The following is a 20,627-nucleotide window of genomic DNA, read 5'->3' as shown; positions in this document are numbered from 1 at the left end:
AGAAGAATTAGAATACACAAAGCAAATGATGCGCAATGTCATTGCCCGCCACTCACCAAATGAAGCCCAACTGGTTCCTGAGGAGTGGCCCCTGGCCAGCTTCCCCCCAGTTTATACACTGAGCATGATGTCATATGGTATGGAATATCCCTTTGGCCAGTTAGGGGTCAGCTGTCCTTGCTCTGCTCCCTCCTGGCTTCGTGTGGCCCTCCAACCTTCTCACTGGCAGGGCATGAGAAAGTGAGAAGTCCTTAACTTAGTTGTTAAGCGGTGTTTATACTAAAAACATCAGTGTGTTATTAACATTATGTGCATCCTAAATCCAAAACACAGCACTGTACCAGCTACTAGGAAGAAAATTAACTATCTCTGCTGAAACCAGGACATAAATAATTTGAAATTCTTAGAAATAGAAATCCCCTAGTTTAAGTGCAATCTATTAATTCAGTGCAAATACTGTGTCACATACAGATGATTGATGGTTCCTTTTGATGTTACAAATTGACTGTACGCAGCTGTGAGTTTACACAGCTGTCAGCTGTTCTACAAGGCTAAAAGAGAAGGCCAAAGAATGACTGGGTCTAAAATCGAGGTCTGTACTTAAAAGAGACGTAGTCTTTGCAAAAATGAAGGAATGAGAGAGTAGAAATCCCTGGTTTGCTGTTTCCACTTTGTCAGTTCTCCAGTTGCCAGCTAAACAGGGATTTGGATAGAGCCTTGGCCTGACAGTCTCCCTTATATCTCAGTGAAACACCATGTATCGTCTGCTGTACTTCATAAACTAATTCACGCAAATCAAGGCTTGGGTCTAGGTGACATAATCCGGAAGACTTTTAGCTCTGAACTGCACTCAAGTCAGGATGACTGTTCCAAGGCCGCTTTGTGATTGTCAGCTGCTCTTGTGGCTCAGCAGTTAAGACAGATTGAAACAGGTAAGCCTAATGTGGTTTAGGACATCCCAAATCCTTTAAAAAGACATGAACATCTTGGGGACATTCATACCTTTTCTAGGATATACAGGCTATCAAAACTTTTTATAGGCCTCTGCCATTGCAATGAACAAGTCATGCTTCTGCTGACTAACAAAAGTTGTGTAGCTGTTGTCTCTGTAGGATAGGCATGAGGTGGTGCCTTTCCAGAAACACTTTACATAATGACAGGATTTTCGATTGTTAATATTGAAAGAACTGGGGTAATCTATGGATTTAAAATAACCACTTCTTTGGGGAAGATTATGTATACAGTCTTTTAAAGTGGCACATGCCAAGAATGGTATGGTTAATTCTGCATGTTGAAGTTTCATGGTAAGTAAATACCAGTTTTATGAAACTTAATGAAGAACAGCATTGTTTTCTCTCCTACGCTGGTTAAAGTTCTCTGTTGGACAGACCTAGTTCATACCTGTCTGTTACTTCCTTAGGAGTCATATTTCATGAAGTATGTTTCCATTTTGAACAGTTCCTTCTTTTTTTTTCACCAGTCCCTACATTTTACTTTAAAAGAGATTTTTGGAATCCTTGCATATAAATATTCTGGAGAAAATCCTAGTCAGCTTGCCCCCTTCCCTTCAGTCTTTACTGAACCAAGATTTCACCCTGCATCGCCTTTCTTTATTCTGTGTTTTATCTGCACTCCGTTACAGAGCTGTTACGCCAATCTAGTTGAAAATATACCTCCTCCTGAATGACTTCACAAGTCCAATTATTATACAGGCATATAGAGCATGCTTAGATTATGCAGTGTAACATCAGGTTAGAGAAAACTTAACATGTAAGCTGAATAAACTGGCACCTGTAAACAGCACTTCCAATAAAACACAGAGGAACTGTGTTGCCTCAAACTATCTACTTTTCCTTGGGCTCCCACTTCTAGTTAAGGCATCTGTACTTAGCCCAGGTGAAATGTACCAGCCTTTATCACAACTGCTTTGAATTTCTGTTCCACATTTGTACGGGCGTCGTGTTGCTAGGTTGTTTTGTTTGGGGGGTTGGGTTTGGGTTTTTTCTTTTTCTTGCCAAGACACCCTTAACAGAAAAACAGAACCTGACTGAAGACACCTGACTTCCTGCTGACAGTGTATGGAGTAAGAGAATTCTCTGCTCGATGCTTGTAGTGCAGTGTTCACTCCCTGTCACCTCCTCCATTGCAATTACAGCAAATGGAATAACCTCACCAAGTTATACACAGCTTTCAGAGACCAGTATCCCTGCTACTAACCAAAGGCATTATTTGCAATCTTGAAATTTTGCTGCAGATGTACATGAGTTCTATCCTCACCAGCAATTACACCTTCTCCTTATACTGCTTTAAGGAGTTCAAAAGCTGTCAGGTTTCAGTTGCTTCATCACTCAATTTCTGGGGTCAGGACAGCAAATATTTGGGAAGCGCATGCAGCTACAACGTGCCTGAGCTAGTGTGCTTTGTGACCTACTTCTGTCTCTCCATTCCTCAGGCTAGAAATACACAGAATTCAAGTTTGAAATGTATTTCTTATGGCACAAGAACAAATGCAGTGACTGGATGCCATATATTCAATTAGTCATTCTAGAGTGATGATGGGGATTAAACTGACATGTCTGTACCCAGTGCTTCATTTTAGGCATGCTAGTTTCAAGATACTGTGAATTCTAGCACCGATAAAGGAGATTGGTATGTAATAATAGCATCTGCAGAAAAAGACGACATGCTTGCCTTGTTGTGGTCAATTATGTATGCCATATGATCCAAACTACATCCACAAACTCCATTTCAAATTATTCTGTAATTATTTTTCCATCTGGAAAATATGCAGAAAATAATTCATGTCATTGCCACAAATACTGATACAGGCTATGTAGCTTTTGTTACATTACAGTAACTAAATAGAGAAGCCATTCATCTAGTATGTTGGTATTAAGAAGCTAAGTGGTTTTTTTTCCCTTTGAATTCACAATGCAATTGTCAAATATAACAACAAGAGAAATACACAAAATCTTTCTCAGTGTCTTGAATTAAGTGGTCTGACTGAGAGCAATCTTAATATGCAGCAATGGTACTGTGCCACTCACAAATTGCAGCTGTGTTCAGTGCCACCTTTAATGTAATACCAGCGCAGCACTTCTCAAGGGGATGTCCAAGGGGATCCATTACGCACCAAAAGTTGCTTTACAAAGTAAGTGAGAAACTAAAAACATTGCAGAAATCTAAAGGGAAAAAAACAGTGCAAAGAAGTAAATTTTAATATTTGTTCATTAAATTTTACCCTATTGTTTATTTAATTGTGTATGAAGCTGTGGTAATGACAAATAAGTATTTCATAGCATTTTTCCCTAAAAGCATCAGATTGGTCTTCAATTTAAACCGCTAGAGCCCACTGTCCTTCAGAGGGAGATCTATGTTTCTACCTTTTCAGTGGGTTCAAACCTATGTGTCCCAGAAGGAATGGACTAAGCATGTTGTTTGACGAAATCAAATGGCAATAAGCTTTAATAGTAACGTGGTTTGGTGATAACCGTGTTTCATGCAAAGGTCAAATCATAAGAATGCCCTGCATACTGCATGCCCACACAGAGACACAATGAGTATAATAAAATCTAGTCTGTCCACAGATCGCATTTTATGTATGGTCACAGAGAATTAAACTGTGTAAATGGTCCTTTGTCGTGGTTTAACCCCAGCCGGTAACCAAGCCCCAGGCAGCAGCTTGCTCACTCCCCCTCACCCAGAGGGATGGGGAAGAGAATCAGAAAGGAATGTAAAACTCAAGGGCTGAGATAAGAAAAATATAATGGGTAAAGCAAAAGCCGTGCACACAAGCAAAGCAAAGCAAGGGATTCATTCACCACTCCCCACGGGCAGGCAGGTGCTCAGCCATCCCCAGGGAAGCCGGGCTCCATCACGTGTAACTGTTACTTGGGAAGACAAACACCAAAATGCCACATGTCCCCCCCTTCCTTCTTCTTCCCCCAGCTTATATACTCGGCATGACGTCATATGGTATGGAATATCCCTTGGGGTAGTTCAGGTCACCTGTCCTGGCTGTGTCCCCTCCCAATTCCCCATGTCCCTCCAGCTCTCTGGCTGGCAAGGCCCAAGGAACTGAAAAGTCCTTGATTTAGTATAAACATCACCCAGCAACAACTAAAAACGTCAGTGTCCTACCAACATTGTTCTCACATCAGAGCCAAAACACAGCACTGCACCAGCTACTAAGAAGAAAACTAACTCTATCCCAGGTGAAACCAGGACATCCTTGAAGCCTTTTTTTGGCTTTAAGACCACCTTCTCCCCAGTCAGAGGGACAAGGTCCACAGGTGTTTGAGAAGCACAACCCCACCACTGTGGGGTGGCTGTCATAAAGGCATGCAGACTAAATACTTGCAGGCCAAGGCTTCAAAGGCTGCTGAGCTGCCCACATCCCTCCTTCCCTCCTCTACAGCCCACCTCTGAATGCAAGTGACATCAGTTGACAGAGCACACTTCTGCCAGTGTGGCTGATGCCAGATTTAAGCACTGGCAATCTGGACAATGGGACAACTCCCAAGGTAATGGCAGCTCTAACAATTTTTAGGTGGTGGGGATCTCAATTGAAAATCATTTAATAGCCATATGAGTGTGTGTATGGAATGGTAATTTAAAAGAAAAACACTGTGCAAAGAAAGAACAGTATAGGATATCCATTACCAAGCTAATGTTCTGAAGATGAGAACATTCTGTTGTTAACCCATAAAAAATGTCTAAATAATTACTTCTTATAGATTAGCTCTTACAGAGGTATGCCTAACTCTGCATCAGCCAGCTTGATGGTACTCAGGAGATAACCCTTCAAAACTGTCCTGGTTCCAGCTGGGGTGCAGTTAACTTCCTTCTCGGCAGCGGGTGCAGCTGTGCTGTGGCTGTGCTGTGCGAGCAATGCTGACAGCACACGGGTGGGTTTGGCTGCGCCCGGGTGGTGTCTATCCTCAGTCAGGGACTTCTCAGTGTCTCAGGCCCGGCCAGCGAGAGGGCTGGGGGGGCACGGGGAGCTGGGAGGGGACACAGCCGGGACAGCTGGCCCGAACTACCCAAAGGGATATTCCACACCATGGGGTGTCACGGTGAGTATATAAACTGGGGGAAGAAGGAAGGCAGGCACATGTGGCATTATGGCGTTTGTCTTGCCAAGTAACCATTACATGTGACGAAGCCCAGCTGTCCTGGGGATGGCTGAGCACCTGCCTGCCTAAGGGAAGTGGTGAATTAATTCCTTGTTTTGCCTTGCTTGCACACGTGGCTTTTGCTTTACCTATTAAATCTGATCTCAGCCCTTGAGTTTTACATTCCTTTCTGATTCTCCTCCCCATCCCTCTGGGTGAGGGGGGAGTGAGCGAGTAGCTGCGTGCTCCTTCATTGCTGGCCAGGGTTAAACCATGACAAGAACTCTGTCTTTAGCACTGGACATCTAGTGCATCACATAATTTGACACACCTCATTTACATAACCTTTTTTAACTGAGGAGCCTCTTGAGTCACGTTTGCAAGGTGCTGCCAAATAGCTGACTTGCTACTGGACAGCTGCAGTCACATTTTTGAAAGCTGCTGCTGCTGAGGCCACAGTCGTACTGTTTATATTTTCACTTAGTACAGTGTATTCACTTCTGACATAATGAGACACAACAAAACTGCCCATCATTCAAAAGACTGAAAAAACAAATAACTTGTCAACCAGTGCTAAATGCCACCCTGATTCTTTCTGAAGCTTCTCCATAACTCTTAACTCTTCCAGGTTTTCATGAACTGAACTTGCAGTTCTTCCCTGGGAATACCACTGTGTTGCACTGGGTCTCAGCACCCTCCTCTTCAGTATTTTATCGGGGGCAGCTCAGTGCTTTGGTGAAGCAGAAAATAAACATAAGAACACGGGGTCCTGGTACATAGCTGCTGCATGAAGTTCTAACTGATAAGTGTAACAGGTGTGCCCTGTGTAATTCACATTGGCAGAATGGTGGAGGCTGCCAAGAACCTCTGGATGTCACCTGGCCCAACCCCCTGCTCAAGCAGTGTCACCTAGACCCAGGTGCCCAGGACCATTCCCAGATGGCTTTTGCATATCTCCAAGGATATAGACTCCGCTGCCTCCCTGGGCAACCTGTGCCAGTGCTCAGTCACCTTCACAGTGAAAAAGTGCTCCCTGATGTTCAGGAGGAACTTCCTGTGTTTCTCTGTGTGCCCATTGCCTCTGGCCCCAACACTGGGCACCACTGGAAAGAGCCTGGCTCTGTCCTTTTTTTTTATATTCAGGGATGTATATATATTAATGAGATCTCCCCGAGCCTTCTCCAGGCTGAACAGTCCCAGTCCTCTTAGCCTTTTCCTCATAGGAGAGATTATTCAGACCATCATCTTCATGGCCCTTTGCTGGACTCTATTCAGCATATCCATGTCTGTCTTGTACTGGGGAGCCGAGAATTGGACCCAGCACAGCAGGTGTGGCCTCACCAGTGCTGAATAAAGGGCAAGAATCACCTCTCTTGACCTGCTGGCAACACTACTCATAATGCAGCCCGAGACACCACTGGCCTTCTTTGCTGCAAAAGCATGTTCCTGACTCAGGTTCAAGTTGGTGTCTACCAGGTCCCCCAGGGCCTTTTCTGCAAAGATGCTTTCCAGTTGGGCAGCCCCCAGCACCTACCCGTGCCTGGTGATTTTAGTTCCCAGGACTTCACACTCCCCCTTGTTGAACTGCATGAGGTTCCCATCAGCCCATTTCTCCAGCCTGTCCAGGTCCCTCTGGATGGCAGCATGATGCTCTGGTGTCTCAGCCCCTCCTCCCAGTATGGTGTCATTGGCAAACTCGCTAAGGGTGATTCTGCCCCAGATCATTGATGAAGATGTTAAAACAGCACTGGACCCAAAACTGACCCCTGGGGCACACTGATAGTTACCGGCCTCCAACTAGACCTTTGTGCAACCCTCTGGGCTCATCTTTTGTTATCACTTGTAGTCCGCTCCAGGCACCGAATTCATTCAAGGTGCCGTGAAGGTACCATTCAAGGCGCACTGCTGCTGCACTCTGCGACAAGCGTGCGGGCGTGCTCCTCACGTGTGAGCGGCAGAGGTGGCTGCAGCCACCAGGCCCCCCACTGCCTGCCCTCTGCCAAGGCTGCACAGGGCAGGGAAAGGCCCTCCCTCAAGGCCGTAATCCAAGCCCGCCCAGGCGGGCAGCCCGCGCCCCCTGACATGCAGCGAGCTACCGCCGCCACTTCTCAGTACCGCACCATTCTAGCGTCACGTTTCCGGCACTGACCGAGGAGATTTCCCCGTGGGACCCCCGACCGCCCTGCGCTCCCTCCCCGCCCGCCTCACAAGGCCCGCCCGCGGCCCGGCCCGAGCCCGCCGCGCCCCACCCCCGCCCCGCCCTGCCCTCGCTCCGCCCTCGCCCCGCCGTCCAGGCGCATGCGCAGCGGAAGCTGCGCGCGCAGCCCGCGGGCGCACACGTTGCGCCTCCTTACAGGGTGATGCGCTTTAGAGACAGCACCACCGGCCAATGGGATTCCCGGACCTGGAGGCGGGGACGGGATTTCCTGGCGAAGAGGAAGAGGGGTGAGGCTGGCGCGGGCCGGCGGTGGTAGCGGTGCCGGGGCTGCCGTTGCTATGGCCGCTGCCGCCACTGCCACGTCTCCAGCTGATAAGGAGAGGTAACGCGTGCCGCGCCCTGCAAGGCGGCGACCTGCCCAGCGGGGCCCGCTACGGGAGCCCGCTGGTACTCTGCCTTGGAGCGGGGCGCGGCCGAGGGCGCGCTGGGGACGCGGCCGGCGGTGAGGGGGCGGGTGTCTGCGTGAGGCGGGTCGGGCCCGCAGCTGTAGCGGCGATCCGCAGCCTGGGCGATGACAGCAGCGTGCCGTGTGAGGTGGCCGCCCGCCGAGCGTGCTGTGGTCGCCGTTCGGGGCTGCTCCCGGACGCTCCGTGTGGCGCTGGGGGGGGGGGGGGGCGGCGACGTTGGGGCCTGCGGGCCTCACGCCGGGCCCTGAGGCGGGGCACCGGCCACCCCAAGAGGCGGCAGTGGGGGCTGATCTGGCATCAGGCCGTGCAGGGAGGTGACTGCCGTGCGTGTGGTGAGACGGGAGGCTGAGATGTGGCCGTGTCAGATTCGGGAGTGCTTGGGGCCGCGCTGCCCTGTTACTCTTTGAGCGTGTCGTGTAAAGCTGAGGCAGAGGCTGTGGGGGTTGGGGCGGTGTGTTGGTGGTTGTGAACGTCAGGAACGAGACCGAAAAGTTCCTGTGCGGCACTCTTGCCAGCTAAGCAAGCAGTACTGGCTGGCTCACAAAGAGGAGTGTAGATAACCAAGTGAAAAGCCACTTAGCAGGGGAGGAGGAGTAGGAGTTCAGATGGCTGAGGCTCGTTTTAGAGACAGCAAGAAATGCACCCAGGAAAGCAGAAAGGATTAGTGATCCTTGTCAGTCTCCGACTAACTGAACATTAGTCTGCTTCAGATTATTTGCTTGCTTTTTGCTTCTCTATTTCCTTATGCTGTCATAGCTTTTTATTCACATATAGGCATTTCTAGCTAGTTGGGGTTTTTTATTGTCAAACAAGAAGTATAGTTGACATTCCATCACTCTTGTTCCCTGTATGTGCTTGATAGGTTTCTAAGCCTAGCTCTTCAGAGGCTTTATAACTTAGGCAAATCTGGGTTGTTCTGTGTGTGAATAGGCAAGGGAAGGCAAATCTATAGCAAAAAAAAAATGCTGTTTCTTGCTTCTATCAAGAACTTAATCAGCCATTAATGTACTACAACCTCATCAAGAAACCTTTAATTCTTTTCAGGGAAATGGATATGGTTTTTTCTAGATTGCAGGGGTTTAAGAAATGGGTCAAAACGCTCGCTTTCAGCCTTTTTTTTTTTTTTTTTCGCAAGATAGGTAGTGCCATCCTTTGTACACACTGTGCCTCAAAAAGTGGTGTCATGCAAGGAACGTTTCAGCCAAATGGTCATGCAGTGTCCTGGATAACTCAAAATTGGGTTTTACTAATTGGTCTAGGGAAAATAAGTAGTTGTTCTAAGCTTCTGTGGGAACTTTTGTGTTGTAGCAATGAGATTTATTTTTTGTTTTGCTAGGAAAATACTGCATAAACAATTCAGGAGTTGATACTGCTTACTAAAACTCACTGTTTTTTCTTTGTAGATATATCTGCATTTATCCAGCGTATTTGAACAACAAGAAGACAATAGCAGAAGGAAGAAGGATACCTATAGACAAAGTAATTTTGTGGGTGGCAGGGAAATAACAATGTTTTGTTTTGCTGTGCAGTAGTGTGTAGAGAGTTGGAAAATAAACCTCAAAGCTGTTATCTTTCCAGTCCCCAGTGGCAAGTAGCTCAATAACTGGAAATTACAGTGTATTTGAAGATAACCTAGTGTCAGCATGTGAATTTGGTAGAAGAGCACTGGGTCTAAGTGTCTTGTCTTTCATGTGGGCAGCACCTTTGGCAAGCAGGTGAAGTAATGGGAGGCTAGTGCTCTCAGCCTCCTACATATAAGTAGTTTGCCAAATCTGAAAGCAATATAGAAAAGAATAGCTAGCTAGTGATTGGGTTTTGATGCCTGACTACATATGCCTGTAGTCTGTGACCTGTCCCCTTTGTGGCAGAGTCAGTGGCTGTTGCTTTTTCTGTCCAGAAATAGTGTTTTATCATTTCATTCCTTTGTAATGTTTTTAACAAGCAGCACTTGGAATATAAAGAGCTTTTCTCACTGCTTAGGGTTGGGATTTTTTTTCTGATAATAGCTAAAAGTAAAATCATTCTTGAGCATACAAGTTGCCAGTCAAAGATCTATCTACGGGATGCTGCCCTGTGCCTAGAAAGTTTCTACACTTTTCCACTTCAGTTCTTGCTGTGAGTTTGCTGTTGCTGATTCATAGCATCTAGGGGTTTTTATATAATAAATATTATTTCATTTCAATTACTTTTCCTAAGCAATTCTTTTATTTGCTCCCCATCCTAATTAAATCTGTCTTACCTGCTTCTCTGATGTCTTCTTTCTTCTTTTTTTTGAATGGTTTCTAGGCCACAGGTGTGCTCATAGGTGACTTCTACAGTAGTTTTGTCGTTATTTGAAGTACCTTGTCTTTGCCATCTGCTTTTTCTAGTTTTAGAATATAGGGTGAGAAACTGCTAACTCTTGCTGTGTAGGTAGTTAATAACTGAAAAACAGTTAACTGTGACACATTGTTTCAACAGGCTGTTGAAAATCCCACCTCTACAGAAATCCAAGATGTATGTGCAGCAGTTGGATTCAATGTGCTGTTAGAGGTAATTTAAAAAAACAAACAAACAAAAAAAACCCACCACAAAACCCCCACATAACCTTGGTATGTGTCTCTGTTCTTCTTTTGTTAGGTGTTTTCTTACAGATAGGATAAATCACAATTGACAAGGTTTTATTATCAGCCAAGATGCTTGCTTTGAGTAATAACTGACCGTAATTATGAAGTTAATGTTGGAATACTGTATGCAAACCAGGAATAACCCAGATCTCTTGAGACTGCTACTTTTGAAAGATTACTTTTAACTATCCTTCTGAGGAGACTACCGTAGATGCTTAAAAATGTCAGAATAAAAGCTAAACTTGCAAGCTGCAATTCTGCAAATTAAGCTTTTAAAAAGGCATATTTTTAATGTAAGGTGGTTACCTTTTGGAATGAGTGTCCTCTAGGAATAGGATTCTGATGCTTGAAATCTTCAGAGTCCTTTGGAGTTATGTTTTAGCCAAAGAATGTAAATTTTTTACTGCAGTACCTGCTTGCTTGTGAGGTGGTTTAAGTTGGTTACTTTCTTAGGGAATGAGTTTGGGTTTCCAGAGAGGTAACTTTTCACCGTTTGTTTTCTGAATTAATTAGTAATTTAAAGAACTATTGAATTTTCTAAAAAGAGTTTAGGTCCTCATTTAAGAGTGTGACTGGTATCCAAAAACCAGTAAAAAAAAATCTCTTTGCTTTCCAGAAGTCTAATATATTCCTGTTAGTGCACATCAGCCTGTGAAAATAGGCAGTACCACTAAGAAACCTGTAACATTTTACAGAAAATGAAGGCTATGAGTATCCAGAAGCAGTGAGCCTGGGATTGTGAGCTGTGACTTAGTGTCTGTAGGTGTCCAGAAGTGTTTGTGGGTGTGGAGATGAAACAAAAACCTGTGTCACTGCAGTCCAGACTGGTGGGGAAGCAGAACAGTACCTGTAGTAGGCCACTTGCTTAATTGTTCAGTACTAATAACTGGTTGCAGCAGTGCTGCTGAAAAAGTTACACTGTAGGTTTGGATACTACTGTGGTGCCTAAATGGTGGATGATGCTGTTGGAGGGCTGTGGTTATGGGTTACACCTGCTCAGAATTCCAGGCTGCTACGACTTAATTTAATTGCCAGACAAATTTTGCAGAAAATTATTCTAGTTCTTATTATAATTTTCTCTTTTGTATGACAGAAAAATAAGATGTATCCTAGAGAGTGGAACAGAGATGTGCAGTACAGAGGTAGAGTACGAATCCAGCTCAAACAAGATGATGGCAACCCATGTTTACCTCAGTTTCCAACCCGTGAGTAGAGTACCTGCGTTAGATACTTTATTTGTTGATAAAACATAGACAGTCTTTTTTTATGTTACCAGCTTGTTTAATTAGTTTTTGCTAGTGTTAAGTTCTACAACTTTAATTAAATCTCTTTGCCTGTATAACTCAACCAAATCAAGTTGGTGTGTGAGTGAGCACTCAGTGGAGTTTGTAAAAATGCTGTTGTCTTTGATCCTGCTGTTTCTTCAGCAGTTGCACTGGAGGGGGTTGTGTTGTGTGATTGCTATGTTGAACGAAGCCACTATTCTACTGTTTTGTTGACAGATAAAACAGGATTTTGTATTAAAGTGGCTAAATTCCACTTTTTCTTGGGTTACAGACATTGGCTAGGCATCACCATGGATGCCAATTGATATAATGCCAAGTTCATTTGAGTTTTCTGCTGGCCATTTTCATAAATCAACAGTGGAGAAGCTCCCTTTAATTAACAAGAATAGTTCATCTTGAATTACAAGTAATTTGGTCTTAAGTGAAGAGCAAGAAGAATGCTGAATCTGAAGTAGCATAAGAATGCTGTTGGTCAGAAGGAGTTGATTTAAAACCATATTCCTGCTGGAAGACAGCAGTGCTTTTCAAAAAATGCAGCTTTTGCCTGATCATTCTGTCCCAGGTATTTTAGGCCATTAAGAGTTGAAGAGAAAGAGTAACAGGAAGGATGTAGATACTTTGAACATTGTCAGATTATATTCCAGCCTGCGGTGACATTTCAGTCCTGTACTTCTTTAAAACAAAAAAAAAACAATTTAAAAAAATAAAGTTGCAAAAATTTTTCACAAACTTCTAGCTATGTAGGGGAAGGAAGCAGAACTCCTAGGCTTTGTATCTAATTTAAGAGAAATCTGAAGTGAGACTGAAGTTTCTGACTTTGAAAATTATGCAAATGTTCTTAACACAGTACGCATGCATTGATCTCTTCCTATATTTTTAGGTAAATCAGTGATGCTATATGCTGCAGAAACCATTCCCAAACTGAAAACAAGAACCCAAAAGATGGGAGGTAGTGATCAAAGCCTTCAGCAAGGAGAGGGAGGCAAGAAAGGTAAAGGGAAGAAAAAGAAATGAGCTCACATCTGGAATAATTGTTACTTCACATAGTTATACTTGCAACAAATGTGGATGGACACATTACTTGCTGCAACTTTGAAGTGAAAGATACAAGCAAGAAATGAAAGATGAAGCTGAATAGAACTGTCTGCTTTTCTCAGAACTGGAATGCATGTAGCTGCCTCACATCTGTAACAATAAATCTGTCTTCACACACGACCTGCAAGTTTGAAGCTAGCACCCACTTCTAAAAGTGGAAGAACATAAGCAAATGGGGTGGGTGGGAGAATTACTCTTTCCAGAAGAAATATGCAGCTTTTGATAAATAAATAAATATTCTTATGCAGACTAGATATCTGAAAACTGGTTGCCTTAGTAAGCCATCTATCGATGCTAGTGAAGTGATTGTCTTAATTCTGGAGGGTCTTTATCACTAACAGAAAAATGTAAATCAGTGAAGTTATGGCTCTAAACTCTTGCTGATAATCTTTCACCACTGTCAAGTGTACTAATAAAGGTGACATGGTAATTTTTAAAAAAATCATGAAATACTTTTTCAAAAGTGTTAATTTTTCCTCCACAGCCTGTATTAAAGTAGTCAGTGACATATGTTGTAAGGATAATATTGTAAAATTTTAAGACAATTTGAAAAAAGTAGCTCACTTTTGTGTGTTGTATAATATGGGATACTGTATTATCCTATTTTGTGTTGTTGTTTGAGAGCTTAGGAAATTTAGCTTTAATTTTTTTAACTGTTAAATACTATTTCAGGTGTCCGAGGCTTGCAATATCTGATAACAAAATATTTGGGGTTTTTTTCGGGTAGGCCACAAACAGGGACAGAAATTTATTTGGAGAAGATGAGTTAGAACAGCTGCAAGGCTCCTTTGAAGTAATCAAGAAATGTACTGTGCAAGTTTAAATGAGGGATACCTTAGTGTAAGGAGACTGAAAAAGAAGCAGCAGCACCTGTTTTGAGTTTAAAAGCAAAAATCTTGCATGAGTTTGCTAATCCTTACTATATGGAAACAAAGTCAGTTGAATGCTTTCACAAATGACTACTGGAAGCACGTTATCAGGTTATTTTTGATAAACTTTTCATGTGGCAACATTCTCTTTTAGGATCTTGCTTGTTTATCTATTGGGTATGCTATTCTATGGCATCACCTTTTTCCTCACTTTAAAAGACAAAGAGCATTAAAAATGTATCTAGATGTTTAATGACTATTCTAAAGTAATGAAAATGGGTAAAGTTCTTGATGGTATCCCTGCTCAAGTTACTTGTGCTTGTAGTTTGAGTTTTCTTATGTTCATGTATTCCTTGTTCCACTCAGCTGCATCTTTTTCAAGTGGATGGTGAGCTACCAGTGCCCCTTGAAGTTGATGCCGATAGGTACTGATAGTGCAACTGCCTAAAGCCCCTGACCTGTGAACAGTTCAGTCAGTTGTACTTCCTGTCTGTAATACCTTGTGTGTTTCTTGTGTTGCGTTGCTTAACAAAGGAGGAGGATGTGCTCTTGTTCTCATTGCAGTTGTACCAAATCCAAAACCTGCTGTGACAAAGTTCCTCTGGCCAGGGCCTGTGCCAGTGTGAGTAGTATTATGCAGGGTCTCTAAAACAGTATGCCTTAGGAGAAGAAATCTGTGTTCTAAGGCTGAAATTGACCATGGTCATACACAAGTGTCTTCAGGTTTTTTTCAGCTGATGTAGGTTTATACAAGCTACCTTTGGAGTATCTGGCCTTGAAGACACTCCTGATTTTTGCTTTCTGAAGTTTTTTTTTTTGTTACACAAAACAACTGGACATGGCCAGAGATTGTTGGTTACCCTGTAGAGTTAGGGAAGCACTACAAACTTTGTTGCAGTATGGTGCAAAAAAACCCAAGTGAGATATGCAAGCAAGAGAGGAAGATACACTTGTGATGCAAAAGGTAACCTGCCCACAGATTGTGGGGCTGAAGTTATTCCTGGCTTTTCCTGAGTGCTGAGTAACTTCTCTGAAGCTTGATTTAAAATGAGAACTCTGAAAACTAACTGGTGCAAAATAACTCTGCTCCATGATGTGAAGGGGAATAACACCAGCCAAGTCATGATCATGTTATGCCTGAATATTGTAAATCAGAGCTTTAGACTATTGACAGCTGAAAAATGTGAAGGTTAAGTGTCATGGGATATCTGTTTACAGTGGCCAGAAATTAAATGTCTTAAGTTGTCTGTGCTATGGTGCGTATGTTGGGAAAGAATCTTGGCAGCATTGCTTAACAAAATTTCCCAATCAAAGAATCCAAACTAGTAAAGCTATTTTAAACTGTAACTATCTTACAAAAAAAAACCACCTGAGAGAGATTTCTGGAAAGAGTAATACTGTTTCAGTAAGAGCTGAAGTATCTAAAACTGTGATGTAATGAAATGAACAAAACAAGCTCTGCAGATACTTTGGGTAAAGCTGACTTTTTTTTTTTTTTTTTTTTAAAGCAAGTTATGTACTGCTAGGAGATCAGATGATTATTACCATTAGGGAGCTGAAGTATGATTCTCCCAACTCCTGCCTGCTTATCTCCCCATCTCTAAAGTAATTCATTTGGGTTTGCTTTTTTTTTTAATTATTATTTATGGCTTTAGAGTAAGTATACTACGTAAGAAATACTTGTTCCTAAATGAGGCATCACAAAGTTAGACAGTTCCCCCTTTCCTGCCAGAGTTAAGCTTATAAACCAAGTTTCATTTCTGTAATTCCTGTTTTTCTAATGAACTAGATTCCTTAGAAGTTTAAAAGTGAGTCAAGATAGTAAATCAGGTTCTTCTGCAGATCTTTCCCCTTCTTCAGCACCCTTCTCTCCTCTTCACCCCTTCAGTGCCTGGAATAGGGAAGATGGTGAGAGGCCATTGTGGGACCAGGAGTGGAGACAAGGCCACTGTAAAAATGCAGAAACTCTGCCACTGTTGGTCTCAATGCTATCAATTAAAAAATGGGGTTTTTTTTAGGGGAGAAACAGGGTGATAATGGATGTACTTTTATTTCACCTGTCTTGCTTCTATAGTTTTCTGTGATCATTTGCTTAGTGTAGCTGCTAAAAAGACACTACGGTCCATGGTTTCCTGCAGGTGGCAATATTGACCGAGACGTGCATTGCTGAGTGGGAATTCACCCTGCACGAGGCAGGAGGGATACGGATATCGAGGTGGTGTCACTCCAGAAGGTACTAGACTAGCTATATGAAAGTATATACTTGTTATTTTGTTATGCTGTTCTTTAGGTACCCAGACAAAGACCAAACGTTTTAAATAGATGTTCAGAGATCAGAATTCTTGTAACAATCCTTGTGACAATTTCTGAGTCAGCAATGGATGGGGACGTTGATGCTGCCAGTAAGCAGATCTAAAGACATTGGCAATCAACAAAGAAATGAGTAAAAATGGAAATGAGGCACTGTTGTGAGATAGATGTTTTATTCTTTCAGATGTATGGAAGAAGGCATGTAGCTGCTGTAGCAGAAGCACAACCATGTTTATTCAGTTTTGATGTAAAGAAGGTCAGTTTCAAAATGTTATTTTGAAATGTGTTTTAACTTGGAAAGTGACAATAATGTATGTGAGCATATGTAGTTCTCCACCTTTAGCCACGAAGTAAATTTACCAAAGACCAGCTCTGCAGAAAATAAAAAACTTGCCTGTGTGTATATACTGTTCCTTGTGTGCACTTAGCAATTAGAGCCGCTTAGCCAGAACTCCCTTTTGGAGCAGCACATACATCTGGGATGACCTCTCGTGCTGTACTGAGAGCATGAAAGATGGTGTGGCTCCCTTGTTCCTTCTCTGTGGCTGCCGGTGTAGCTGTGTTGGAGCAGAATGGACTGAACTAGACTATTGCAGTTGGAAGGGACTTACACCTATCACCTAGTCCAACTGCCTGACCACTTAAGGGCTAATCAAAAGTTAAAGCATGTTATTATTTTCCAAATGTCCCTTAAACACTGACAGCCCTGGGGCACCCACCACCTCTCCAGGAAGCCTGTTTCAGCCTTTAACCGCCCTCTCGGCAAAGAAATGCGCCCTCACATCCAGCCCAGACCTCCCCTGGTGCAGCTTTGAGCCGTTCCCACGTGTCCTGCCACTGGATGCCAGTTATTTAGCGTCTTCCTTGTTACAGACTGGCCTTTGTGGGGTTATTTTGCCTCTTAGGATAAAACAACCTTGCTTGCCAAAGGGGGGAGGTGGGGCTTCTTCCCCAGAAGAAAAAAAGACACAATACAAATACACCCTCTTCATCTATTGCTTTATAACTTTTGAGCCTGTCGAGTCATTTGGTGACATGACAAAAAGAGCAGAGATCTCAACGGCAGTCAGTTCCCGTAAGTCGTGAAGCAAAGTGGTCAGATGAGGAGGTAAGGCTGTGCTAATGCGTCACCCAGTGATGAGCGTTTCCCAGAAGGGACAAGGAGAGGCAAGGGGAGTGAGTGTTCAGCCTCTCTGGCTGGCAGTTTGCTCTGGCCAAACTGCATTTGGTGCGTGAAATATTCCACCACACGCACACGCAGCTGCTGCTGAGGCACAGATCGGATGTGGTAAAACAGTTCCCAAATGAGCCGCCTTTTGCTAAAGGCCCTGAAAAGATGGGAGAACGGGATGCACTGTGGGGGCTGGTGTGAGGGAGATGGGGGAAACGAAGCCGCGGGTCGTACGGGAGCTGGGAGAGAGCAGGGGACGCTCCGCGTAGGAACGGAGTAGCCTGCGCTGCAGTGCTGTTTCTCCCCGAACGCTGCGTGTGTCTCCTCTCCTCTGGCAGGGCCGGGGGTGGGGGTGGGGGTGGGTGGGTGTTTTGGGTGTGGGATTTCTGAGCTGTGGTGTTTGTTTTCATTTTCCTCCGGATAGCAGAACGTAGATGTATCTAATTGAAGGCTTTAAGAATTCTCCTCCTGCAAGGATGCAATAACACGAAAGGGTAGGTATATGAAGTGTTATTTGTTTTGTGGAATTCCATAACCTCGGCAAAGGCGTCAACTACCTGGCCTTCCAAAAGATGCAAAATTCAGAGAAGCTCAATTCTTTTTGCTTGACGAGTTGATGGGTCCATGTGGGCAACCGAGGATTTTTTGCTCTGCGGTATCTTAATGCTTAATGGACCAGTAGGAAACCTGTTCTTCAGAAAGCCATGCCAACGTGGTCATACGACTGAGGACTCCCTTAGTGGTCCCAGGCTGCTGTTCCTCAGGTGCTGTCGCGTTCCATCGCACTGCATGTAGAAGTTCTCCGGAAAGGTGAGACTCATGTTCACTGTATTTGCACTGTCACCAGACGTGCAGTTCACAGGAGATAGTGACAGTCTCTCATGACCTACAGGAATTTGTGACATCATTTTTTAAAACTCTGTTCTCCCCTCTTTCCTTGAGAAAGTTATTGTGGGTTGAGTTTGACACGGGGGGTGGGAGGTGACTAAGGAACAGTCGTACTGTTTTTGTGTTGATTCTCAGACTGTTTAAACAGAGTTGACAAGACCGAGATGCAAACTCAAGACACTGTCATAAATTTGTCAAATTAAAAGAGGTTGTGAGGGTTTGACCTGACAAGCCTTAGTCACATCTTCCTCTGCTTACAAGAATTTCTGTTCTTTGTTAACTATCTGCCTTTGATTTGAAGAGTTCGGTTTCATTTTCACGTCACTCGTGGTGAAGGTATCATTGTGGGATTTTTAAAATGTTTTTTCTGAGCCTTTTTTCCTTTTTGCTGGATTTGGAAATGCGTAGGATAAAGCAGAAATGGTAGCAGAAAGAACTGCCAAGAGCTGTGCAGCGTTATTTCTTTAGGGCTTTCATGGGACAGTAGAAAATCAGCAGGTGAAGAAAAAATGTGGAAATGCCTGTAGCTTGCCATTTTTCCTCTCTGTGTTTCTAAAGATCGCTAAACCTTGATGCTTCCTTACGTGAGCCAGGCTGCAAAGCCTGGGGAGCTGCACTGCATAGGCAGCTGCTCGTGCTGCTCGCTGGTGAGAGCAGAGCTGTGTGCCAGGCTCTTCTGTCAGGGCCTGATGCTCTAAACCAGCTCGGCTGTCCCCCGAGATCCAGTCAGGAAGCAGAAGTACTGCCTTTGGAGAGGTTTCTGCTAGTTCCACAGTAATGAAGTTTCAGTAAACCCAGTAAAAACCCTGGAAGGACCTTCTGCCTTCTTAAAGTAGCTGGGTTTTCAGCGTTGAGGTTCTTTCTTTTTCTTAAGAAATACTGAGGCATCATAGCAGCCCTCTAAGAATCTCTTTGTGTCCGTTTTTATTCAGCACATTGGAGTGCCAGCACAGACCTGGGGCAGGCGTTCCTACCAGCATTTTCACACAAACGTTGTGAAGAAGAGCTAGAGAAGAGCACGGATCGGTGGGGCCAGCCCAGCACCTGCAGGAAAGGACAACTTGCTGCAGGAATTCAGCCGTTTCTACTTGCATCAAGGCAAACAAAAAGATCAAGTCAAGTCCTGTTAACAACAGGTGGCAGCTCTACTGCAAGTAGAAACCTGACCAAGGAGCACTGAATTTAGCTGCTGGTCAAGAAACACCAGGTTGTAAAGGCGAGAAGTTGATTTAAAGCCTAACTCTTAAGTTCTGAGAGAGATGTAGGGGAATGTTGTAACACCTAGAAATGTTCTAACCTCCCCATTAGTAACAGTGCAAGAACTGTTGAGTAGTATGAGAAATGAAAACTAAGGTCTGTCTCTACTGCAGACCTCATTAAGACTTTCAAAACCTGAGATTTATCAGCTGCTTTTAGAGAAGCTACGTAGCATTTTGTACCTAAATCAAATAGACTATTAAGTATATTTATTTATTTGTTGTTATCTCAAGAGGTGAAACTAAATTACACTGGCCACATGACTGCCAAGTACACAGCTGCTGGCTTTTAAAACACAGCACTAAGATTTAGTCTGGCTTACAGGACAGTGCAGTGGGTTTAAGACAGAGGAATTGTCCTGGTTCCAGCTGGGGTGCAGTTAACTTCCTTCTCGGCAGCGGGTGCAGCTGTGCTGTGGCTGTGCTGTGCGAGCAATGCTGACAGCACACGGGTGGGTTTGGCTGCGCCCGGGTGGTGTCTATCCTCAGTCAGGGACTTCTCAGTGTCTCAGGCCCGGCCAGCGAGAGGGCTGGGGGGGCACGGGGAGCTGGGAGGGGACACAGCCGGGACAGCTGGCCTGGGCTGCCCAAAGGGATATTCCACACCATAGGACATCACGCTCAACAGATAAAGCTGGGGGAAGAAGGAGGAAGGGAAGAACGTTTGGCATTATGGCATTTGTCTTCCCAAGTAACCGTTACGTGCGACGGAGCCCGGCTTCCCTGGGGATGGCTGAGCACCTGCCTGCCCACGGGAAGTGGTGAATTAATTCCTTGTTTTGCCTTGCTTGTGTGCACGGCTTTTGCTTTAAACTGTCTCTATCTCAACCCACAAGTTTTCCCACTTTGACTCTTCCAACCCTCTCCCGCATCCCACTGCGGGGGGGCGGGGGGGGGGAGTGAGCGGCAACGTGGGGCTTAGTACCACGGCAGGAAAACAAGACAAGAAATTAGACCACTGAAATGGTGAGTCACTTCAAAGATTTTACTCACATCTACAACTTTGCTGTAAACTTCATCCTCTTCAGCACATCCACTCATAACAAAAACTTGTCATGGAATGATTAGCTGTGGTATTTTACATTTTCCCCTGAGAATGACAAACTGCATGCTGTCTTACAGAAAATAATACACAGCGGGTCCCATGCTTCCCTATCCAAGTTGACAGATGTGTTTTCCAACATGAAGCTTCAAATGCTTTCTCTTAAGACACTTACATCTCTCCTTATAAAACAAAAACAAAGTTAAAACTGACCTGCTGAGTTGCACTGTGTGCTCCATTCTTTGGCAGTTCTTGCACCTGAAAGGTTACAGTGAATGTTTATATACCAACTTAATGCAGAAAGCCAGAAGTCTATTTGAAAACTAAATCTTTTGAATTTAAGTTTGTGGACCAGAAATCACTTT

General features: G+C 44.1%; 1 protein-coding gene across 1 annotated transcript; it reads left to right on the top strand.

Annotated features, from left to right (window-relative positions):
- The first annotated feature begins 7,513 nt into the window (after positions 1-7,513).
- On the top strand, positions 7,514-13,176 carry SRP19 (signal recognition particle 19). Its single transcript, XM_055790274.1, has 5 exons — positions 7,514-7,654; positions 9,143-9,218; positions 10,200-10,271; positions 11,439-11,550; positions 12,512-13,176. Exons 1-5 carry the CDS (start codon positions 7,611-7,613, stop codon positions 12,643-12,645), a joined length of 438 nt encoding a protein of 145 aa, XP_055646249.1. The 5' UTR covers positions 7,514-7,610; the 3' UTR covers positions 12,646-13,176.
- The last annotated feature ends 7,451 nt before the right edge of the window (positions 13,177-20,627 follow it).

The sequence above is a fragment of the Falco peregrinus genome, chromosome Z, assembly GCF_023634155.1.
Source record: "Falco peregrinus isolate bFalPer1 chromosome Z, bFalPer1.pri, whole genome shotgun sequence".
NCBI lineage: Eukaryota > Metazoa > Chordata > Aves > Falconiformes > Falconidae > Falco > Falco peregrinus.
Note: the sequence above shows the minus strand (reverse complement) of the source record. Positions and strands in the feature narration are given on the sequence as shown.